The sequence below is a fragment of the Idiotropiscis lumnitzeri genome, chromosome 6 (assembly GCF_059441095.1).
Source record: "Idiotropiscis lumnitzeri isolate Australia: NSW breed Sydney's pygmy pipehorse chromosome 6, RoL_Ilum_1.0, whole genome shotgun sequence".
NCBI classification, from domain to species: domain Eukaryota; kingdom Metazoa; phylum Chordata; class Actinopteri; order Syngnathiformes; family Syngnathidae; genus Idiotropiscis; species Idiotropiscis lumnitzeri.
In genome coordinates this window covers 22,485,883-22,511,316 of record NC_142396.1, presented here as the reverse complement: position 1 = coordinate 22,511,316, position 25,434 = coordinate 22,485,883, and the positions used below count along the sequence as shown (strand labels likewise).

Here is a 25,434-nt window from a genome sequence, read left to right as displayed (position 1 = left end):
AATTAAATCTATTTAAGCAACACCTGATTTGTTTTCTGCTGTGCGTACTTCGCAACGTATTAAAAAAAACAGCACCATGAAAAAAAAAAGAATATTACACTCATACAAAAAAAAATGACCCATCTTCTGTGGTGCATTCTAAGCAACAGATTACAGCATATTTGACAAATAAACAGCTCCTTAACAAATAAAAGTTAGACTAGACTTAATATACTTGTAAAGCATATTTTCAGCAACTTTTTAAACAAAAACACGACCTTAAAGTGGGCGGCACGGTGGCCCGACTGGTTAGCACGATGGCCTCACAGTTAGAGACAGCATCGGGCGTGGGTTCAATCCCGGCTCCGGCCATCCTGTGTGGAGTTTGCATGTTCTCCCCGTGCCTGCGTGGGTTTCCTCCGGGTACTCCGGTTTCCTCCCACATTCCAAAAACATGCATGGCAGGTTGATTGGACACTCTAAATTGCCCCTAGGTGTGAGTGTGAGCGCAGATGGTTGTCTCTGTGTGCCCTGCAATTGGCTGGCAACCAGTTCAGAGTGTCCCCCGCCTACTGCCCGAAGATAGCTGGGATAGGCTCCAGCACCCCCCGCGACCCTAGTGAGGAGAAGCGATACAGAAAATGGATGGATGGACGGACGAACTTAAACTTAAAGTCCCGGGTTAAAGTTAAGTTGGAACTATGTACACTATAAACGGTATGTAAAAACTATTTGTGTGAAGGCTGAGGCCACACTGATATAAAAGGTACCCAACTGTATAGGTCTCTTTCCAAATTTGGTGACTCTCGTCTTGTTGTACAAATGAGGAAATGCACTATTGGTGAAATCGGTCTGCGCCGGAACCTTATGACGTTCCACTCATTTTCACATCGAAGTGATGTTGGCGTACAAATGTTACCATGTTTGTTGTGCTTCCACCGACCTACTGTAAGCGTTGTGTGACACTTGCGACCTACTGTTGAATTTGTAGTCCACGACACGCTTTCCATTTGGTGCATACTTGAAAACTAAATTACTTCCAAACGTTAGACGTGAAGTTTGGTGGAGCTTCTTCCACTTCAGGTATGCTTGTAACCATGTTGCAACCACTCGCGAGCTTCCCATGCAGCTTGGGCCAAAATGAATGTGGGATGGGCAGTAACGTAAAGTGAATGGAGCCAATGCATCATATAAAAAGTAGAGTAGACAGCGCTGCTCCTCATCATCATAACATTTTGCGTATTGTTCGATCCAGTGTGCACCGAACCGTGACCACTGTATCGAACAATTCAATACAGATACACGTATCGTTGCACCCCTACCCACTAGTATACTGACTAGTACACTGTCAAAACCTGCCCAACAACAGACTGTGTTGGAGGAAACGACGAATCAGTGGGAGCAACGCAGACGGCATGGGACGATCTGGGAAGCCGGTGTGTGGAGGAGCAGGCAGCCGGCGTTGACAAACTTCGCAACCAGCTGTGGTGGTTGCTAACATGCCTTATCCAGTGGAGCGCTGCTGACCACCGAGTGGATTGGAGCACCGACGTCATCGTGTGGATTTACAGTTAAGGCGCCCAACGAGAGGTATATGTAGCGCTATACTTTCGATGGCCAATTGTGTGCAAAAAAATCCAATGCATTGGTAATGCTACGTGCATTAAAGTTACTTTGAGCGTTGCGGTTCTACAAATTGCGCTAGATCACGTGACTCATTGACAAACTTTCGCGTGATCACCTGAACTGAACTTTGCGTTGCGTTTACTGCTAGCACGTACAATGGAAGCTAGTGCTTCGGACATGGACACAAATAATGAAAATGAAGTACTTAATGGTTCGGGAACTCAAAAACGTATTGTTAAATTAACAGAAAAGGGTTTGTTTGATAAACTTGAAAAGTTACAAACAATAGAAAATGTAAACGTAATAATGCAAGTAAAATTAGAAGCGAATTGAATGCATTCATGTCTCGTGGTGATAAAACCAAGGTGATAAATGGTCTTGATGAGTTGAAAGGGTTGTGTGTTGATGCTAAAAATGTACATGATTCAATGATGGGTTTGTTGTCTGTTGAAGAGGGTGAAAAGCATGAAATATGGTTTAAAGTCAAAATGATCCTAAACAATGAGTGTTTTTCAAAGGTCAATCTATGGCTTTCTCAAAGTTCAACACAAATACCAGAAATCATAAAAGAAACCGATAAAAGTGATGGTAATGACGAAGTCTCTCCTGAAGATAGTGTGTCAAACATGAGCAGCAAGGTTAGCCAAAAAAATACCAAGTCCTCTGCTTCATCTGCTAAGCTAAAGGCAGCAGCAGAAAGAGCTGCAGTGCTGGCTCGTGTGAAAATATTGGAACAACGACATGCTATAGAAGAAGAAGAAGAAGAAGAAGCAAAACTAAGGAGAAGAATGGAGATGCTTGATTTAGAGGCGGAACTGGTGGCATTTGAAGCGCGGATGGACATTTATAATGCCAATGAAGAGGGCCAGTCACAAGCACATTCAACTGTAAAGAAAAATGGAGCAATGAATGGACAAAGTTTAAACCCCACAGCCCAAGAGTTCAAACCCCATCATGATAATGACATAAAAACAGCACAACAAAAGGAGAGATTAAGGATGCCACAAATGGAAAATAAAGCCACAGACATGAGGCCAAAGAAATTGATTTCATCAAATATAAGGCAACAGTATCACCTCCTGGAACAAAGCAAAAGGAACACAAATCAGGAGCCCCCTTTAGTGGAGCAAAACGGAAAACCGATGGAAGTAAGTAAAAAAAAGGTACAGTCAACACAAAATGACGCGCAAGCTCATTCATCCAACCCCTCTACAGGTTCCTGGAGACCTTTTGACCATTACGAGCAGACAAACTGACATTACAGCAGCTTTAATGAACCAACAGAGTTCAAAGACACTTCCACCAAGAGACATTCCAATATTTGATGGTGATCCATTGCACTACAGAACTTTCATCAAAGCATTTGAGCAAGGAGTGGAAAGTAAAGCAACCGCAACAGACAGCTTGTATTATTTGGAGCAATACACCCGAGGTCAACCTCAAGAACTTGTGCAAAGTTGTCAACACATGGCTTCCGATCAGGGTTATGCTGTGGCCAAGGCTTTGCTCCAGGATCATTTTGGAAATCCTTACAAAACAACCACTGCATACATTAGTAAGGCTCTGTCATGGCAAGCAATAAAAGCGGATGACACAATGGCACTTCACAGCTACTCCCTATTTCTACGCGGCTGCTGTAACATCATGGAAGAGCTGGAGTATGTGCAAGAAAAGAACTGGACATGCCTGTGAACATGAGGGCAATCTTGGCCAAGTTGCCCTATAAATTAAGAGAACGTTGGTGTGGAAAGGCTCATGACATCATGGAGTCGACAGGATACAGAGCTGGATGTGTTGACATGGTACAATTCATAGAGCGGCACGTAAGAATTCTTTCGGACCCTTTCTTTGGAGATCTGCATGACTACAGCCCTAACTCAACATCAATAGGTCGAGGCAAGTCACATCCGGGCAGTAGAGTGAAGGGGAACGTGGTGGCCACACTATGAAGATGGTCGCTGTGTTTGCTGCTCAATGGAACATTTGCTGGAAAATTGTAAGCAGTTCGGAAGGAAGAAACACAGACAAACTGTTTATTTTGAAGAAAAGAGGATTATGTTTTGGCTGCCTTCGTCATGGACATATTAGCCGTGACTGTGATGCAAGATTGAAATGTGACATTTGCAAGCAAAACCATCCAACAGTGTTGCACATAAATCACCAGGCAACTGCTCCTCAACAAGAGTTGGAAACACCAGCGCTCATTCCCATTTCTCACACAACTTGTGGACATACAGGGGCCGGCAATTGTCGCACCATGTTGTCAGTGCTGCCCGTTAAAGTAAAAGCTGCCAAAGGTGACTGTGTGATCTTAACATATGCATTCTTGGATCCAGGAAGCACCGGAACATTTTGCTCTGAACAGCTGATGCATAGCTTGAACCTCCCTGGAAAGAGATCCCAAGTCCTGCTGCGAACAATGGGTCAAACAAAGATGAGTCCTGCTTTTTCACTGTCTAATCTCGAGGTGGCCGGCCTGGAAAGCTCACAGTTCCATCCACTTCAGACGATATGGTAACATCTCAAGACCTCATTAAATGGCCATATTTGTCAGGTGTACAGATGCCATCCATTCAAGCCAAGGTCGACCTGTTGATCGGTATCAATGCACCCAAGCTATTGGCGCCATGGGAAGTTATTAACAGTCAAGGAAATGGGCCGTATGCTGTCAAAACTGTGCTTGGCTGGGTGGTAAATGGCCCACTGGATCTGACTAGTAGGATGGAAGCTTCCGCTATATCTGTAAATAGAATTGGTGTCAGCAGGCTGGCGGAGCTGCTGAGGAACCAGTATAACCACGATGTCTTTGAGAATCACATGGAAAAACAGAAAATGTCAAGAGAAGACCAACAGATTCTCAACATAATGGAAACATCTGCCAAGTTACATAATGAGATGGGCGTCAAAGCTGTGACCTCAAGCATTGCAGATCCTGAAGAGAGAGATGTGGAAGTACAGCAAATGAAGAAAGCAGTTGAATCGTTGATGGAGGTCAATGAACAGAAGGGCCGATTGAGGAACTAAAACAGTCATTGATGAGGTACAAGAAAGATCAGGACATGGTGGTATCAGTTCAAGGGAAAAACAAAAATCCGACTGGTAATGCATGTGTGGCATCTCATGCAGATGGAACCGGTTCATGCTTGTTGTCAAACCATTTGTCTGTAGACACAAATTAATTTACAGATGGTGAAAAGCCAAGGAAGAATGCAGATGAATTGGAGATACTCAGTGGTCTGTGTGGTGATCGTTCTCCTTCTTCCATACCTTCTGATCCTGACCAGGTCAAGGAGTCTGTGGCGACAGATGTAGACGACAGTCAAGATTCAGGCCAGTCTGTCATCCATGATCTTGTAGAAAGGAGCAAGGGTGAGGCGAACGCTCATGAAGATATCATTCAAACGGATGAGAAGCCTCGCTTGTCACCACAGACAAGACAGCTTTGGGTTCAAGGAGGCCTGCTTATCTCTTGTAAAGGGCTTCTTCAAACTGCGTGGGGGAAAGAGGACTGGAGGCTTCGGGAATCTTGCTGAGACTGAGGACCAAAGCACAGATTTGACCAGGCTACCTAAGAGTTTGGCTGGCAGTGACTGCACTCATGTGCTTTACACCACTCCAGAGGGCAAGAAAAAGTCTAAAGGAATTAAACTATTTGGCAAGCCTAAACAGGGCCAGTCTGCAGCATTGGGTTTGGATGACAACCCACCAGTTGAAGATTCTGAGAGGGATGGAGTGCGAGCCATGGCTGATGCCAGACAAGATTGGTCCCGTGATTTCCAGCAGGTCAAAAGTGATGTGGACGCTCCCATTACATGCTGGTCAACGGAACAGGTGTGCGAACAGCTACAAGCGCAAGGTCTTGGTCTTTACGTGAACATGGCACGTGTGTGGATCTTCTCAGGACAGGCATTGCTCAAGGCTTCCCAGCTGGACCTGGAGAGGGTACTGAGCATTGAACACCCACTCCACCGGAAGAGGCTGCAGCGGCTCAGCAGGCTTTTGGCTCAAAAGAAAAGAACAGATATTTCTCAGCGGACCAACTACGGGGTCATGGAGTGGCTGCGCTCTGCCCGCCTGGCTGGATGTGCTCCCAACCTGAGAGGCAGCATCCTGGACGGGGGTTTAATGGTGCTAGAGCCAAGATTTAGCATGGAGACCATGCCGCCGCTAGTCAACATCTACTCGCCACCTAACAAGACTCTGCTGTCTCACCACTTGGCCACACATTTCAACCTGCTCATTGCTTCAGAGGCCCAGCAACTTAAACAGGACTGTCTTGGAATGCTGTACAACACTCTGCTGACTGTCACCACCAGGATCAAGCCAAGGAAACTGTCATTTGGTATTTCTGGCAGTCTGATGAAAGAAAAGCAAGAGGAGTATGTGTGTCCCATGGATGTGGAGATGCCAAAGGGGCGAAGTCTGCAAAAAGTCTTTGAGCTCCAGACCAACGAGGATGACCTTGATAGGCAGGACCAGATGGATGACTCAGAGAGAACTGTAAAATGACCCAGAGACTAAAAGCGTCTTGGAAGTTCATGCAGATGTACATGGTATTATGAGAGGCGTGAAATTGAGAAAATGCTCTAAAAAATGTAAATCCCTTTTTTCTTTTTTGGAAATATTTTGGGAATTGCTGTGTTTGTGAACCATGCCAATTAGGGGCCGGTGTGTAGATGCCAAATATGGGTCAAACGTGTGCATGCATTACTTTTGTTGAGCACTGTGTCGACTGTGATTGAGCATATATAAGGGAAGAGGAAGAATGAGTGGACAGGTATTGATTTAAAGGGCATACAGGTTTTTACCGCTTTGGCAGAGTTCGTACAACCCTATGGATTGTGTTTTAGAGTGATTTTAAGATTGAAGATTGATAAATAAACCGTACTTTTTAGCAAACTACTCATGGACTTTCTAATGAATGACACAGGCAAGCAACAACAGGTAACAAAGCCGCCAGCGCGTCAAGCCAATCCAGGCAAACAAGCAATCAATACTTCACTAGCCCACTAGTATACTGGCTAGTACATAAACATTTTTCAAAATCAAGAAACAGTGATTCTGAATTAAATTACAGGAAATACACATTGCCAGTGTTTCATTACCTATTGGACTAGTACTCAATATTGTCAAGGCTCATTGGTAAGTTTCACAAACAACTTAGCTACAATGGTCATTTAACTGTAATAATTGAATGACACACTGATAGAGCTTTTCTGTTCTTTTTCTAAGGCTTCAATGGATTAATTTATGAAACTTTTTCAGGATTCCTGTGTTCACGTTTGAGTTTTTCAACAGCTGGCTTAGTTTACCGACTATTTTATCAGCCAGTTAGCTTGCAAATTAGCCAATTCATGGACAATTCCAGGTCCAGTTGACTAATTTAAAATTTACACATAGGTTAGTGTCGTGTCAGCCCAGAGTGGCCCAACAGGTCACCCCACACTGCGCCGGGAGGGGAGCAACCGCCCTGAGATGACGAGAGAGAGAGTGCGAGGGTTGAAGGGCTGACACAGGGAAATACTAAAACAGATCGCAGCACAATTGGGATCCGCCATGCCTTATTGAAGCAGTATAAAAAGGACTCGGAGTAATATGAAGCTGGACTCCAGGCTTCGGACTTGATCACACAGAGTTTATTTAATAAAAAAAAAAAAGCAGACACAGTTCTTCACCGATGACGAGAAAGGTCTAAATCAATTCAGGCGCTGCAACAGCTATTATACAGTTTTTTCAAGACTATGCCCATTTTCTGATTGGATGATGTTGAACTTTTGGTCAATTTTAACAGTATTTACAAAACGTTATGCTCATTGGCCTTAACTTTGGTCCATTCTGGTGGTGTCTCCAAAGCGTTATGCTAAATGGTCTTAACTTTGGTCAATTCTGGTGGTGTCCCAGTGTGTTGTGAAACATTTTCCTTATTTTTTCTTCTTTATTTATAATGGTGTCATGCAAGCTGTGCTATATACACAATTTATGCCCGTTCAGGCCATTGTATTTTCTTTCATTCGTAATTTCAACATGCTTTTAATTTTTCTTGACTGTGGGTAGCCACATCTGTGCCGCACTTCCTCCAACAAGAGCTATTATATGTAGGTCCCATCTTGGCTGTGATTTCTGTTGTTCTCAAAAAAATCTGGTGATTACCTTCCACTTAAATTCGCGCCACGAGTTTGAATTTGTGGCAAGATGTGCCCGTACATATCTCACCCCAAGTATTTATTGGTATCGTATCACAATATTCAGCTCCACCTCCCATCTTCTTTTTATCGGTAAGGAGTCAGGATCAGTCATTCAGAGAAACACATTGTAGAAGTTACTAATAACTTTCCCACCGCTCTCACTTATTTGTGTCATATGACACGTTTCTAAGGACGTTGGTCTTCTAATTTTTTCCCACTCTCTGGGTGTTGTTAGAAAAGACCTCAGCTGCAAAAATCTGAAAAAGTCTACATTCGGGAGAGCAAAGTCACTTATAAGTTGTTCAAACGTTTTAAGATTGCCATCTTGAATAAGCTGATATAAATAACTCAGCCCAATATTTGACCAATTCTATAGCCAAGGTTGTTCGGGTCGAAGGTCTTCATAAGTCCAATGTTCGCTAACAATGAAATTGTCGTGTAAGATTGAAAGTGAGTCGTATTCTTTTCCAAGTTTTTAATGTATTTTTTGTCCAAACTGACATTTACTTTTGAGCCGTTTCTTCAAAGGCCAGATTTTCGAATGGCTCAGCTCACAGGCTTTTCTCAATGATAAGCCAACGTGTTTGTGTGTCATTTCGGATCCACGCTATCAGAGGCTTCACCTGTGCTGCCTAGAAGTAATATCTTAAATCTGGAAGTTTGAGCCCACCATCTGCTAGAGACAGTTGAAGTGTTTTAAGCAATGATTCTGGGGCTTTTTTTTTTGCCAGATAAAAGTCAACAACATTCTGTCCAGTTGATCAAAAGATGATTTTGGAATGACTACAAGCAACATTTGAAATAAGTACAGCTCTGGGTAAAACGTTCATGCGGATGCTTTCAATACATCCCAGTAAACAAAGTGGAAGCGTCGAAGTCCCTTGCTCCAAATCTTTACCTAGGAGATGAATTATTTTATGATAATTTAATTCGTATCGATTATGCAAGGAGTGCGGTTTGTATATACCGACATATTTGATGTAATCTTTGCGCCATTTGAAGCCACTCAACCGTTTGGTATCTTTGGGAATTGGATTGTTCACGTCCATTGCTTCAGTGAACGCTGTTTGTTGTGAATGAGTCACAATTCGGCAAGGAAGGAACCACTCACCAACAGCACTCCTTTCGTGCTTGTGAGGACAAGCTTTCATTGGCATCCGTTTCTGCAAGCCTTCGGCTAAAGCTAAGTCTATCCAAGTACCGGGGGCAAGCGCATGAAAACAAGAGCGAATGACAAACTTACAGTCCGTCGCAGATTGTGATGACGTTGTTATAGGGGACATCTTCATTGGAAAAAATGTATTCCAATACATTTTAAATAGCACAAATGTACACTTAAATATTATTATCCTCTCTGTCTACCGCAACTATATAATCAAGTGGAGCTCAGCAAAATGCTTCGTTTTGCCATTAAATTGTACTTTCATTTCAAAACTTGTTTGGTCGAGTGTTTTGTTAATTCTCGTTTTTAATTCAGCGCAACAAAACGTTTAACAACCACACATGCAGTCATCCACTTCATTTGACAAGACTGCACTTCGTAACGTGTGAAAAAAAAAATGAGCGCGTGACGGCCATGTGTTATGTCCTCCAAAATAACGAACGATTCGGTGAACGATTCTTCTGAACGAATCTTTTTGATGAACTGATTCTAATGACACCGAGACACCAGCGCAGTGCAAACAACGCTAGCTATTCAGATATAGTGATACACGTCGTCTCCAATGACACTAGGATGAAGCAATCAGAGATCACAAAGAAAAACATAGCAAGGACTTGTGATCTCGCCAGAAAGATGAGTCGGCATCGAGTAATTGTCTCTGGCCCCTTGCCTGCGAGAGGCAATGATGAGAGGCTGGCTAGTTTTTGTCGTGAGCAGGGACTGCAGTTTATAGATAACTGGCCTTCTTTCTGGGGCCGACCTGACCTGCTGAGGATGGACGGCCTTCACCCTAACTGGGAAGGCGCCTTCACTCTTTCTAGAAACATAGATTATTGTTTGAGCCTTCCATGACTATTCATATTAGAGCAGGTCGGGTTGCAGGCGAATAGTGAGCCTGTAAGGAAGGGTATGGAGTCTATAAGGCTAGAGCTAACTAGCACTATGCTAGACTTAGACAAAACACATAGCTTTTCTTCTAGATTTGAGCCCTACACAACATACGCTGTTGCATCACATACTGATATAATTTCTACTGAGGTGGCAATACATGATGGGTTTAGGCATTCCTCCTCGGTCGGTCTTATCGACGACGAGCCGTTCTCTTACAATAATAGCACTCGAAAGCTGATAAATAACTATCGTATTCCGACCGTCTGAAATTCTCGCCACGTTCATAGTTGCTCGAGGTACAATCCGGGACCTAGGCAAGGCAATCTCCTTAATATTATGACCAGTAGTCCTGTCGCGCGGAATAACTTAGATAAACCTATTTTATTGAAACTCGTTTTTTAAATATTAGATCGCTTTCATCAAAAGCCTAGTTAGTTAATGACCTTATTAGAGACCATAATCTTAACATGATTGGTCTTTGCGAGACCTGGTTAAAACCGAATCAGTTTTTACCGCTAAATGAGGCTTCGCCTCCAAACTTCGTGAGCTTGCATGTTGCGCGCCCTCAAAAGAAAGGCGGGGGTGTAGCCCTCATTTCCGAATCTAATCTAAAACTTAGTCCTCGTCCTAGCAATTCCTTTAAAACATTTGAAGTTCTCATTATGCGATCCACAGCCACGCTGCCGTTTTATCTTGCCGTTCTTTACCATCCCCCTGGCTCTTACTCAGGCTTTTTAGATAAATTTTCTGAATTTGTAGCTGATTTAGTAACTCATGCGGATAATATACTTATCATGGGCGACTTCAACATTCATATGAATCTCCCGTCGGAACCACTTACCGTGGCGTTTCAGACAATAATTGATATGTTTGGTTTCACGCAAATAATAGATGAAGCAACGCATACAAATGGTAACACGTTAGATTTGGTATTAACCCGAGGCTTAGCATCCTCAAAAATAATTGTATTACCATATACTAGTACTATATTGGACCATTACTTTATCAAATTTGAAGTCTTGGCTCATTGTCATCGTTCTGACCATAATCAAAGCTATAGCAGATAGCTCTTCCTATTCAGCTCACAATTTCATGCAATTCTTTACTCAGAAGATTGAGTGTTTTTGTGATGAGATTAAATGGTGTTAATAGGGACATTAGGGCTAATAACTGTCCGATAACCTTATCTCAATTTTAAAAAGTATCTCTTGAAAGCCTAACAAAATTGGTTAGTGCGGCAAAACCGACAACTTGTGTGCTCGATCTGCTTCCTGGCAAACTAATTAAAGAACTGTTTACAACCCTAGGACCGTCTGTTTTAAATATAATTAATCTATCACTTACCACAGGTATAGTACCAGCAGCTTTTAGGACCGCCGTTATCCGACCGCTACTTAAGCAACCAAACCTCGACCCAGAGAGTCTCAACAACTCTCGGCCGGTTTCAAATCTTCCGTTTATTGCAAAAATTCTTAACTCAGATAAAACCGAGATGCTGATCATTGGACCAGCGCGTCATCGGTACCTTTTCAAAGACACCACTCTGAGTATCGATAAATGTAATATTGCCCAAAAGGATTCACCAAAAAATCTCGGCAACTATGTCGTTTCAAATGCACATTAAAAATATTACTAGAACTGCGTTTTTCATCTGCGTAACATTGCTAAAATTCGCCCAATTCTATCAACTTGTGAAGCAGAAATCTGAATCCATGCGTTTGTTACGTCTCGCCTCGACTATTGTAACGTTTTGCTCTCGGGTCTGCCCATGTCTAGTATTAAAAGTCTGCAGTTAGTTCAAAATGCAGCAGCTATACTCTTGACTAGGACGAGAAAGTTTGATCATATTACCCCGAAACTAGCCAATTTGCATTGGCTTCCGGTCCACTTGAGATGTGATTTTAAAGTTCTGCTACTTACCTATAAAATATTGCACAGCTTCGCACCTTCCTATCTCCTTGACCTCGTGGTACCATATGTTCCGTCCCGAAACCTTCGCTCACAAAATGCTGGTCTTTTAGTGATCCCGCGAGCCAAAAAGAAGTCCGCAGGTTCTAGACCGTTCTCTATTCGGGCACCAATGCTTTGGAATGCACTACCCTCAGGTATTAGAGGCGCCACCTCAGTAGAAATGTTCAAAACACTATTAAAGAGGCATTTATACTCTTGTGCATTTAGTTGAACTATTTGTTGGCCTGTTTACTGCCGCTTTTTTTCTCTTTTCTTCTCTTTTCTGCCCCCTTTTCCCTCGGCTGGGGGATTAGGTGACGGTGACCCACTAGGAAGTTTAAGGCATTGACCAACTGGGCATGCAACTGTTCCAGTGATGTCGTCTTCCTGCAGCGCGACATTTGATCAATTTATTTATATACTTTAGCATCTAATTTAATTATTTGTTGGCCTGTTTACTGCCACTTCTCTTTTCTGCCCCCTCTTCCCCTGCTTGGGAATTAGGTGATGGTGACCTGCTATGAAGATTACGGCACAGACCAACCGGGGAGGGACCTGCTCTGCCGATGTCGTCTTCATGCAGCGCCTCTTCTGATTTCCTTATATTTCAGCACTTCGTTGAACTACTTGTTGGCCTGTTTACTATTTCTGTTCTTTTTTTTTTTCTGTTCACAATTCCCCGGCTTGGGAATTAGGTGATAAAGATTCACTTGGAAGTGGCTGTTCTGATTTTACACCAACTGACCGGTAGAAGATCGAAGGCTCATCCTCGGATATGTTGCCATGGATATTACGGCCCTGGATGAGGACCAACTCCACTGAAGTCTTCCTGCAGCACTTCATTTAATTGACTCTCACATTATCTCATCTAATATTGTATAGCATCATTGTATGTGTCAAATGTTGCCCAGTTGGCATCCATTGCAGCCTGGTCATCCTGGAATGGGGATTACCCCATCTGTGGTCCCTTCTCAAAGTTTCTCACCTTTCCCCAAACGGGGTTTTGAGTTTTTCCTTGGCCTCCTGGGTTTTAAGATCAGTGGACGTCAATTGTGGTTATGTAAAGACCTTTGAGACTGTGATTAAGGGCTATACAAATAAAATTGACTTGACTTGACTTCACTTAAAAGACTGTTATGCCCATCACTAAGCTGAACTGCACTCCATGCCTCAAAACCCCTCACTCACTTTAGACTCTAAAGTTTAGAGGAACACAATGTGAGGCGTGTGCTCCTGGCAGTAAACCCCAGGAAAGCCACTGGCCCTGACGGAATACCAGGCAAAGTCCTCAGAGTATGTGCCCACCAGTAGTCACGTTTTTTGCAGGATCTTCAACCGCTCCCTGGCTCAAGAAGTCATCCCCTTCTGCTTGAAAACTTCCATCATTATTCCTGCCCCTAAAAAGTCACCCACATCCCACCTCAATGACTCCCGTCCTGTTACTCTCACGCCAGTCATCATACGTACTTTGAGAGACTAGTTCTCCAGCACATCAGAGATTGCCTACCTCCCACACTGGACCCCTACCAGTTAGCATACTGGGGTAACAGATCTACTGAGGACGCCATCGACACTGCTCTGCATGTTGTGCTGGGCCACCTGGAACAACAGCAGAGCTATGCGAGGATGCTCGTTGTGGATTACAGCTCGGCATTTAATACAATCATCCCAGACATCTTCACCCCAAACTGGACATTCTCGGCCTCCCTCCTCACGTACATTTGGATTAAGGACTTTTTGACCAACAGACCCCAGGCTGTGACGTTCGGCCCCAACACATCGCCCACCCAAATGCTGAGCACCGGTTCCCCTAAGACAGGGGTGTCAAAGTCAAATAGACAGGGGGCCAAATTAAAAAATTGCCAAGAAGCCGAGGGCCGGACTGATTGAATGTTCATTGAAATAAATTAAATTATCACACATAGTGGAGAGAACCTAATTGAACGTACTGAAAACCTAACATATATAATTATATATGATTGGATCGGACAAATAAAGCACTATTTTTTAATGGCTCTGTCAATAATTTTTAATTTCCAACTGGCACAAAAGACAAACTTTATAAAATCCTTACAACATGCACATTAAATGAATGAAGCGGTATTATTCAAAGCACCATCAGTCTATTTTCTCAGGGAAATGAAACGTCATAAGTAGGCTAAATTTACTTTTTATCACTCACTCAAATGAAATATTTTTAAAACAATAGGATTGAAACAAAATAAAATAAAGTGCAAACATCCACTAATCAGAGAAAAACAACACCTTCAAAGAAAAGTTACATGTGCAATGAAAACAAATATTTTACTTAAACTTTACAACCTTAACTGAGTTTTTAACTCTGCCTGAGTAAAACCAAAATAAAGTGCAACAATCCACTAATACGAGAAAAACAACACTTTCTTTTAAGAAAAGTCACATGTGCAATGAAAACAAATATTTAACTTAAACTTTTCAACTTTAACTGAGTTTTTAACTCTGCCTGTGAAAAAAACAAAATAAAGTGCAAAAATCCACTAATAAGAGAAAAACAACACTTTCTCTTAAGAAAAGTCACATGAAAACAAATATTTAACTATTTTTAACTCTTTATTTTAGCGGAGTAAAAAATCAAAATGTTATTGCACAGTAATGTTCACTTGCTTGAGGCTGAGGATGATACTTGGTGGTGTCTCATCTTTTGTACAAGTTCATCAAAGTTCGGGGTCAGGCTCTGAGCCGAGGATACCCTCAGGATTGAGTGAAGGTGTTCAGCTGTAAGTCGACTTCTGTGTGATGTTTTGTTCAGCTTCATTAAAGAAAACAGTTGTTCACACAGGTATGTGCTGCCAAACAGAGACAGTGTTTGAGCAGCTTGAATGCACAGCTGGGGCATTGTGTCTGGAATGAAATGGGAAAACTCCGCATGACCAACTGCCACATATTTTGACTTCAGTGCGTCATTGCATTGGAGCTCAATACACTCCATTTGGAGGTTAGGTGGTGAGCTTTCCACATAAACTGAAAATGGATTGCTGAGCAGTTCAAACTTGCCTTTTTGTGCTTCAAAGTCAGTAAATCTGCTTCGGAAGTCAGCGGCCAGTACACTAACTTTATCAACAAACTGTGCGCTCGGGAACACACTGGTAGAGAGCTTCTCTTTCATGGTCTGACAGGTAGGAAAGTGGCTCAAGTTTTCTTTCCGCATATGTGGCTCCCACAGACTTAGTTTGGTTTTAAACGCCTTCACTGTACTGTACATATCAGAGATGACATAACCTCGACCTTGCATCAGCAGGTTCAATGCATTCAGATGACTCGTGATACCACACAGAAAAGCCATTTCACACAAAAACGCATGATCTCGGAGTTGTGTCGGGTCTTTCCCTTTGCTTTCTAAAAACATACAGATCTCCTGGCGCAGCTCGAAACAGCTTTGCAGAACTTTTCCCTGGCTTAGCCATCGCACCTCAGTGTGATAGGGCAAATCACCCTGCTCTGTTTCTAACTTGCTCAAAAATACTTTGAACTGGCGGTGATTTAAACCTTTGGCTCTGATAAAGTTCACTGCGCGCGTGACGGTGCTCATTACATGTTCCATTTTCTAGGCTTTACTACACAACGACTTCTGGTGTATGATGCAATGATAAGCTATCAGTTCAACTGTAGCGTGTTCCTCCAGCATCTTCTCCCGTATTGTCGCCACCAGTCCACTCCTGTGTCCACACATTGCAGGTGCTCCGTCTGTTGTTAAACCCACAAGTTTGTCCCAAGGCAAGCTCCATCTCATTTATGCATCTTGACACCTCTTCATAAAGATCATGTCCTGTAGTTGTGCCATGCATAGGACGTAACGCCAAAAACTCTTCTGTCACACTCAGGCTGGAGTCCACTCCGCGGATGAAAATTGACAACTGGGCAATGTCAGAAATGTCGGTGCTCTCATCCACAGCCAGGGAATATGAGATGAAATCTTTTTCCTTTTTCACAAGTTGCTCTTTTAGATTGATGGACAGCTGGTCTACACGCTCAGCAATTGTATTTCTGCTGAGGCTCACGTTTAAAAAGAGTTCCATTTTATCTGGGAAAACTACGTCGCAAACTTTAAGCATGCAGCCTTTGATAAAGTCCCCCTCTGTGGATTTAGCGATCTCTTTTGCCACAATAAAACTAGCCTTGACAGCAGCCTCACTTTGTGACTTGGCTTTTCTGAATAGAGCTTGTCGAGATTTATGTTTTAATTCTTTCACCTTCTGAAGCCTTTGTTCCATGTCCTTATTCTTGTCTTTGTCCGCATGTTTCATTTCATGATGACGTCTCAGGTTATACTCTTCCATTACCGCCACACTTTCTCCACACAGAAGACACACAGGCTTTCCATCTACCTCCGTGAACATGTACTCTGCCTCCCATCTTGTTTGAAATCCCCGGTTCTCAGTGTCCACCTTTCGTTTCACTATTTTTGATGGGTACCTGAAAGGTAACACTTGCTGTTACAATAATCACTGCTGATGAATAATGAAATGAGGCGGCCTTGCGCACCATGCTCCCGTCTCCCGCTCTGCACGCCGCAGTTGCATTATGGGAAATGCAGTTTTGGTGCATGTGAAACACCAGCGGCCTGCGGGCCGGTTCTAATAATAAATTAATATCATCCCGAGGGCCCAATAAATTCCTCTCGTGGGCCGGACCTGGCCCGCGGGCCTTGACTTTGACACATATGCCCTAAGGGATGCGTGCTGAGCCCTCTCCTGTACGCTCTCTACACTTATGACTGCAGCCCCGCCCCACGGAAACAATACCATCGTCAAATTTGCTGACGATACGACAGTCGTCAGTCTGATCTCCCATGTTGAACTCTCGCACACAACAACCTTTACCTTGCACAACTCCAACATAATGTGTTTGATCTATATAATTTCATAGTTTCGCTTTAATTATTTAATCTTTAATTAATTTAATTGCTATATTTAAGGGCGGCACGGTGGTCGACTGGTTAGCATGATGGCCTCACAGTGCAGAGGTCATAGGATCGATTCCGGCAATGGCCTTCTTGTGTGGCATTTGGATGTTCTCCCCACGCCACCGCGCGTTTCCTCTGGGTACTCCAGTCTCCTCCCACATTCCAAAAACATGCACGAAAGGTTGACTGGACACTCTAAATTGTGAATGTGAGCGCGGAAGGTTGTTTGTCTCTTGGTGCCCTGTGATTGGCTGGGCACCAGTTCAGTACCCTCCCTACTGCCCGAAGATAGCTGGGATCGGCTCCAGCACCCCCGCGACCCTTGTGAGGAGAAGGGGTACAAATAATGGATGGATGGAAATATTTAATTAAAATATTTATATTATTGCACTGAAGTGGGGGACTCTCCATTCTCATTTTACACTGAGTACAATGACAATAAAGGACATTCTGATTCTGATTATTGACACGTCTGGCAAGAATTGCAGCTAATATGCTGATATCACCTTTCAGCAACAATATTTGCCTATAAGACTGGCATTCTGGCATTCAGTAGGGTCTTTACTAGTGATGGGTAGATGAGGCATCCTGTATCGTTTCGACACAGTGACACAATGTATTGACACTGTGTTGACACTGGGGTCACAGGGTCACCTGACACTGATCTGTCAAACTAATTTTATCCAATTCCATTGATTAGCGACGTGATGTTTTTATATATTCTATTTCGTATTACAGTGAAACCTCGGTTATCGCGGTTAATGGGGACCGAGACCACCCGCGAAAACTGAAAATCCGCGAAGTAGCGGCGCCCCTTCAAAAATGCTTAAAAAAACCTATACAGGTATACAGTATACCCACCTGTATACACTACACCATATAGAATACGGGTAGAGAGAGAGAGAGAGTGAAATTCATGTTATAACAAAAAAAAACAAATTATTATTAAAACTTATTATTTTTTTATTCCCCAGCCATTATTTTTGTATTTATTCAATTACTTCTTTTTGTATTTATTTAATTACTTCGACTTTTACCTGCTGGTACGCCGTCCGGTGTGCCCTGTGAAATGAAAGGTGGCATTCTTCATTTATTTATTTATTCATTTCTTCATTCATAACTGACAGCCTCACGCTCCGCTCGTGCCCGGGCGGAAGAGGTGCTCCTCTTCGGCTTAATTGTCACGCACGCCGGACCTGCTCCCCCGAAGCATATCTCCGTTCGGTTGAACTCGGTTTCATTTCGCCCCGCTCGTGCCCCGGGCGGAAGGTGCTCCTCTTCGGCGTAATTGCCACGCACGCCGGCCGGCCTCCTCCGGAGCTCTCGTACGGTCCAGAACGGAGCGAAATGTCGCCCCGCTCGTGCCCGGGCGGAAGGTGCTCCTCTTCGGCTTAACTGCCACGCACGCCGGCCGGAGCTCTCGTACGGTCCAGAACGGAGCGAAACGTCGCCCCCGATCGTGCCCGGGGGAACGTGCTCTTCTTTGTCCACTCTCCTCTTCACCCACGCTCTTCTTCGGTGCACGCCGGCCGTCTAACCGCTCCAGCGGCCTGTCGTGCCGCTCGGCGAAACTACAATGCCCCCGCGGAGCGGAGCTAAATGGAGAGCCCCGATCGTGCCCGGGCAAAAAAGTTTTTAATTTTTGAATATTTTTTAGACCCGCGAAGCACTGAACCCGCGAAAGGTGAACCGCGAAGTAGCGGGGTTTCACTGTACTTTCCATCGCACTAATTATTCTCTCATTTATCTAATTTATATATTTAACTGAATTATTGTTGTATTGCACTGGAGAGGGGAGCTCTCTAATCTCGTTGCACACTTGAGTACAATGACAAAGGGATTTCTGATTCTGATTCTGATTAGGCATTTGCATTCACATTATTTTTACATACACGCAATTTCATAAAAAAGAACTTTGATATTCGAGACGCAGTTGATAAATTAAGAGAACATCTGTCTGAATGCCCAAGTAAAAGTGTTGTGAATGACAATGGACTCATTGTAATTAAAGATTTTTATTTAAAAAAATTAGTTTCTCCAGCGTTTTGTTATTCACTCTATTTCTTTTTTTTGAGGCAATTTCCCCCGCCTTTGAGAAGATCCTCTCACAAGGCACTGAAGAGGCCGGTGTGCACAACGCCTGTGTGCCTAATATAAATAGGTGAGGGAACGTTGCCTCCATGGACTTCCAGTATAAGAGCGGGTCTTCCGTACATGAAACGTGTCCTGCTGACAATTAGCGCTGCACCTCTGAGTGCGCATCAACAGTGACCTCTTCCATCTTGCGGGTATTTAACGCAACGTAACGCGCCAATAACTCGATGCTTGTTTTGAGCGTCCATCCTGTTGACAGATGCGCTTCCTTATGAACACAGTTTTGCGCGCGACCGCTGTGTCGACACGATTCTGGTAGTGGTCAGGTGACTTTCTTAAAGCGGTTCGTGCACCGACACGGGGTTTGCCCTGGAAGCTCCGCGCGCGCATCGACGCCTCAGTGTCGCTGGGCCCATCACTAGTCTTTACCACCTTTATGAATTACAATGATAGTTGCTTAATTCTATGGTGGCGCCATAGTTTTAGACTCTTGTGCAAATTTGTATGCATTTAGAAGAAATTGTGCTGACTGATATTTAAATGTTTTATAGAATTCATTGATGAATCCATCTGTACCTGGGCTCTTCCCATTGCTGAGCAATGATATTGCATGGTTAATTTCAAATTCAAAATCCTCAATTGGCTTATCAAGTTCTTCCGCTGTTGATTCTGTAAATTCAGTCAATTTTATGTGCTTTAAGTAATCTGAAAGTTCTTTGTTTTTTGCAGCATGTACCACTATTATTGTATGATGATTCATAGAATTTTGCAAAGGCTTTAGCAATTTACCGTATTTTCCGGGTCATAGGGCGCTCTTTAAAGTCCCTAATCTTCCCCAAATCAATCAAAGCGCCTTGTAAAGCGACGCGCCCATTATATGGACTAAGCATCAGTTGCGACCATCAACCCTTTCACTCTTTGGGCTGTTCGGAGTGCATGTTAGCACACCCTTCTGGACAAAGTCTGAGTCATCTATGCTTCAAATTGACCGTGACTTATACAATATGTGACTATTGTGTTTGGGTGATGGTGTAGGAGAAAGCTGGACAAGAGGGCAGCTGTCCACAATGTTGTAGTCTGTCTTATCATTTATGTTATTGCAAGCAAGAAACGTCCCAGGTTTAGACAATGGACTGCAAAAAGCCCAAAGCACAACAGCACATCTCTCTAAACAGCCATGCACATCTCTCTAAACAGCCATGTGATTGGCTGAGTCTAAGTGGCTCCCAAGAAGCCATTGCTGTAATTGGCTAAGGCTGAGTGGCTCCCAAGAAGCCATTGCTATAATCTTTTTGTGTTAGTTTTATTTCTTTTGGATATATAGATGGCATGAGAGATACATGTTTTGTGTTAATCTTATTTCTTTGTTTCATTGTTTGCTTGTATGCTGAGTTTTTTTTTTGTTTTGATTTGAAACCGTGACTCTAAGGAGTGTGGTGACCACATGAAGTCCCTACCCTGACGTTGTCCAGTAGACTATTGCCAAGACACCTTGTATTGGTTAGAATCATTGTTATTAGCAATGGTTCCTAATAGTTTCATGACATCTGTCATTGAAATGGGGTGATACCTCTGGCAACGATCTCTTACGGGATTGAGTCCTGGTGAGCTGGCACCAGCCAGCGCGTGCAGCCGAGCTAGAGCTAACACGAGCAGCCGAGCTAGCGCGAGCAGCCGAGCTAGCGCGAACAGCCGAGCTAGCGCTAGCGCGAGCAAACTAGCGCGAGCTGAGCTAGCGCCTTGTAGTGCGGCGCGCCTAGTATATGCATTAAATACGGAAATAGCACCCTCAACTTGTTGTTGCGCCCTTTGATGCAGCGCGTCCTGTGAACGTAAAAATATGGTAATTTGATTTTGTGGCCACAGTGGTTTGTGATTTTATCTTCTGCACAATATTCCCAGATCGTTACTGCCTCAGCCTAATTGCTAATAGTTTACTTGCCCAATGTCCATCTTTATTGTATATCTGATTTGTGAATCCTTTGATTCCCTCAATCTTGTCAGACAAGAGGCTGTTAAGTTGCCTGCGGGGTGCCATTAAATCATTTAGTGCACTGATTTTTGCTGAGTGTTTATGATCATGCTCTAATCATTTCATTTTATCCTCTAACTCTTTCTGTGTAGCCTCCCTAGCTTTTTTCTTTGCAGACGTAAATGAAATAAATTGCCCGCTCACATAAGCTTTGCAGCAATCCCATAACATCAGAGGGTTCGTTTCCGGTGTTGTATTAACAACTAGATACATCTTCAATCCTTTTAGGATGAAGGAGATAAATTTGTTATCATTAAGGAGTGTTGCGTTTCGCCTCCATTGTTTAGTTGTTCTCTGTCCTACATCCCATTTCAATAATACAAGTGCATGATCCGAGATGGTAATGCGAAGTATTTCAATATCTGTTCCCCGATGTAAATCCGGCTTTGGAGTAAAAAAAAAAAAAAAACATCTATTCTTGAATAGTATGTGTGTCTAGTTGAATAGAAGGTGAAGTCTTTGCTTCTTGGATTCTTACTTCTCCACACATCTACCAGGCCTGCTTCTGTGCTTTTGCTGCTGAGCGTTTTGGATTGAGGGGTTTTGGAATGTGGGTGTTTATCCATCAGCTGGGACATAGCACAGTTAAAGTCTCCTCCCATCAGAAGTAGTCCGGTACTATGTTCTAATATTACACCAAACAGTGTCTTAATAAAGCTCGGCTTATCAACGTTTGGCGCATATACATTTATTAAAGACACATCAATCCATCTATTACACTCTTCACTAATACATAGCTCCCATCAGTATCCTTTGAGGGTAAAATTAAAATTAATTTGTCTGTCAACAAGTATAGCGACACCTTTCTTTCTCCTGCATCGGTGAGAGTGATAAATTTTATCTAGCCATGATTTTAATTTCTCATGTTCTTTATCAGATTGGTGGGTTTCTTGTAGGAATGCTATATGACGTCATTTGTGCCACCTGTTTTAATATTTTCTTTCTTTTGATTGGGCTGTGAAGACCCCAAACATTGTAGCTTAGAACTTCCAACGTATCCATTGGTCAAGCAAAAATAGTGCAGTCAACAATTTGGTTTAACATTGTTGAAAGCGAGAGGAGGGAGCTGGAGGGCGCAACCGAGCTTACTATACGGGCTGGGTTTCAATGTGTACAAATTGAAATGATATTCAGGCAAATACAACCATACAGTGTGGGCAAAATGAAAACAAGTAATACAGCGGGACTATAAGTCTTAGCATAGGTAAGGGACCAGTTACTGGACATGGAAAATGAAAATAGCTTTGTTATCAAATACGAGACAAAACACATACGGAACAGGGGTAACGGAAAATAAAAATTCATGATCACTGTGTTAAACTACATTAAATTACAATTCACTGAAATATAAAAAAAATATATTTTAAGTTCATGTCTATTTCATGTAACATAAATCTACTACCAGGATTTAACCATTACATTCCTTGCATAAACCGGTATACATTGAGTATATGAATTGATGAGGGATCTTACATGCATGGTATTCTCAGGCGTCCATCTCTGATGTGGAATTTGACGTTGGTAACGTAATCCAGTGCCTTTTGGGGATCCGCGAACACCTTGTCCTCGTTCCTAAACGTGATTTGAAGCTTGACGATTAGACCGTAGCGGACTCCTTTTTTGCCCTGCAGTGATCTCCGTACTTCCGTAAAGGCTGCCCTCGGCTTGGCAATGTTGGTGGTGAAGTCCGGGTATATGGCAATTCGACGGCCGTTGTGAGACAAAAGTGCATTTTTCCGTGCCTTCCGTAGAATCTCCGATGTATCCTCATCAAAATGTAATTCGTGACGATCACTCATGGTCTCTCTTGGTCGGTTGCATTTCTGGTGGCAAATATGCGGTGTGCACAATCTATCTTCACATCCCAGTCCAAATGTAAGACTTCACTGATAACTGTAGCGATTGAAGAAGCGGAGCTGGAGTGGGCAAATGAGTTGAACCTATTTTTCATTAGGTTTGATCAAATGCCTGCCCCCGCTCAGGCTCCCCTGCTGCAGCCCCCACCAACTCCTCCTGCCACTGCGGACGAGACCCTCTCACCCCCTGACTCTCCTCTCTTCTCTCCCCCTCTCGCTCCTCTCTTCTCTCCCCCCTCTCTCTCCACAGGCTCCAGTTCCCAGCCACATCAGACAACCACCACTTCCTCCTGCTCAGCCTTGTTCCTTACAACATCGCAGGTGAAGAACCAGCTGAGGAAGATGAAGGCGAGGAAGGCAGCATGTCCAGATGGGATTAGCTTCCAGCTCCTTAAATCCTGCGCAGACCAGCTGTGTGGAATCGTCCAGCGCATGTTCAACCTGAGCCTGAAGCTAGGCAGAGTCCACTAGCTGTGGAAAACATCCTGCATGGTTCCGGTTCAAAAGAGACCCCATCCGAAGGAGCTCAACAACTTCAGACCAGTGGCGCTGACGTCTCATCTGATGAAGACCCTGGAGAGACTGGTCCTCGTCCATCTGCGCCCCCTGGTCAGCTCCTCAATGGACCCACTCCAGTTCGCATACCAGCCTGGCATCAGTGTGGATGATGCCATTATCTACCTGCTCCACACTTCACTCTCCCACCTGGAGAAGGCAGGGGGCACGGTGAGGATCATGTTCTTTGATTTCTCCAGTGCTTTCAACACCATCCAGCCCACCCTATTGGGAGACAAGCTGGAGCAGGCGGAAGTGGCCCACCACCTCATCACATGGATCCAAGACTACCTCACAAACCGGCCACAGTATGTGAGAACACAGGACTGTGTGTCTGACGTGCTCCTCTGCAGCACGGGAGCGCCGCAGGGAACTGGTCTGGCTCCCTTCCCTCTACACCTCGGACTACAAATACAATTCCACAACCTGTCACCTGCAGAAGTTCTCTGATAACTCTGCGATTGTCGGCCTCATCACTGACGGAGACGATCGGGAGTACAGAGGGGTTACGCAGGGTTTTGTGGACTGGTATCAGCAGAACCGCCTCCAAATCAACGCTGGGAAATCCAAAGAGCTGGTGATGGATTTCTGCAAGCATCGGCACTCTTCACCTGCACCGGTGAATATCCAGGGAACAGACGTTGAGAGGGTCTCAACTTACAAGTACCTGGGTGTTCATCTGAACAATAAACTGGACTGGAGCGACAACACAGACGCTCTCTATAGGAAGGGTCGGAGCTAGGGCTGGGCGATAAACCGAAAATTTACCGTTACCGAAATTTAATACAATGACCGACATCATTTTGCCCATGTTGGTAAATTCGGTGTTTAAAAAAAACCCCAAGTGTTTTCTGTCTATGTTCATGCCCCTTTTGCATTTATCGTTATCAAGGTAAAATTGTTAATATATTGATTTTAGGTCATTTCGCCCAGCCCTAGTCAGAGCAGACTCTTCCTACTCAGGAGGCTGAGGTCCTTTGGTGTTCGGGGGACACTCCTCAGGAAATTCTATGACTCTGTGGTTTCATCTATCATTTTCTATGGAGTGGTCTCCTGGGCAGGAGACATCTCGGGCCGGGACAAAAAGAGACTGGACAAACTAGTGAGGAGGGCCAGCTCTGTCCTGGGCTGCTCCCTGGACTCTGTGGACTCAGTAGGGGGCAGGAGGATGACAGCAAAACTGTCATCAATGCTGGACAACCCAGCCCACCCACTCAATGACACTCTGAGAACACTCCACAGCTCCGTCAGTGATAGACTGTTACACCCTGGCTGTACGAAAGAGAGATTTCGCCGCTCATTCCTGCCGGCTGCTGTCAGACTTTTTAACAAAAACATTGGGTCAGGCTTACAAACGGGCGGGCATTAGTGCAATTGTGCAGTCCTAGAATGCAAAATACACTACTACTGTACTTTCAGCCAATGGTGTACTTAAGTATTGACCAATGATGTATTTTGTTTACCATTACAGTATTCTTATTGCAGTACTTTTATCACTGCAGTATTTCTACTATTGCAGTACTTTCACTATTACAGTACTTTTATCATTGCAGTATTCTTTTTATCATTGCAGTACTTTTATCATTGCAGTATATTTTATCATAACAGTACTTTTATCATTGCAGTATTGTCTATCATTGCAGTACTTTTACTATTACAGTACTTTTATCATTGCAGTATTTTCAATCATTGCAGTACTTTTACTATTACAGTACTTTTATCATTGCAGTATTTTCTATCATTTCAGTACTCTTACCATTACAGTATTTTCAATCATTCAGTATTTTTTATCATTGCAGCATTTTTATTCATTCCCCCTCTGTATTATGGACAGGCATAAGGAGTGTTTCCTTACACTTGTATATGTTGTATATACGTTTATACTGTGTATATTTGCATGCTTTTTATGAATGTCTGCTGCTATTGTTATATATTAACAGCTATATTACGCCGGCGATTCTGTGTGATCTATATCTTTGCTGCTGTAATACCTCAAATTTCCCCATTGTGGGACTATTAAAGGACATCTTTATCTTTATCTTTATATCTTGTATATCCACTTTCATGTGATCCACTTCAGCTTGTATTGCCAGTGCATTATTTGCGAGCTCCGACCGCAATACTTGTATTTCCGACTTGAGTTTGCTGAAGTCACCCGCCAG

At 43.5% G+C, this 25,434-nt stretch overlaps 3 protein-coding genes and 2 pseudogenes across 4 annotated transcripts in view; 2 read left to right on the top strand and 3 right to left on the bottom strand.

Moving 5' to 3' along the window:
• cdk10 (cyclin dependent kinase 10) overlaps positions 1 to 25,434 on the bottom strand; it is a 108,792-nt gene that overhangs the window by 15,173 nt on the left and 68,185 nt on the right. The gene's annotated exons all lie outside the window — the stretch shown is intronic.
• Positions 1,434 to 25,280, top strand: LOC148335915 (uncharacterized). The gene is made up of 2 exons (XM_088298443.1): positions 1,434 to 1,569; positions 22,968 to 25,280. Exon 2 carries the CDS (start codon positions 23,207 to 23,209, stop codon positions 23,720 to 23,722), a length of 516 nt encoding a protein of 171 aa, XP_088154569.1. The 5' UTR covers positions 1,434 to 1,569; positions 22,968 to 23,206; the 3' UTR covers positions 23,723 to 25,280.
• On the top strand, positions 3,982 to 9,169 carry LOC148335918 (liprin-beta-1 pseudogene; annotated as a pseudogene).
• Positions 14,429 to 15,373, bottom strand: LOC148335917 (general transcription factor II-I repeat domain-containing protein 2 pseudogene; annotated as a pseudogene).
• LOC148335916 (general transcription factor II-I repeat domain-containing protein 2-like) lies at positions 15,432 to 22,660 on the bottom strand. The gene is made up of 2 exons (XM_088298438.1): positions 22,335 to 22,660; positions 15,432 to 16,245 (listed from the first exon to the last, which is right to left on the bottom strand). The coding sequence occupies exons 1-2, from the start codon at positions 22,658 to 22,660 to the stop codon at positions 15,432 to 15,434; spliced, it is 1,140 nt and encodes a 379-aa protein (XP_088154564.1).

Coding starts and splice junctions, on each gene's coding strand:
- LOC148335916 (XM_088298438.1), bottom strand. CDS start 22,660: ATGAGTGATCGTCACGAATTACATTTTGATGAGGATACATCGGAGATT. Junction 16,246..22,334: donor CGCCTGAGAATACCATGCAT/GTAAGATCCCTC, acceptor GTTACCTTTCAG/GTACCCATCAAAAATAGTGA.
- LOC148335915 (XM_088298443.1), top strand. CDS start 23,207: ATGGTTCCGGTTCAAAAGAGACCCCATCCGAAGGAGCTCAACAACTTC.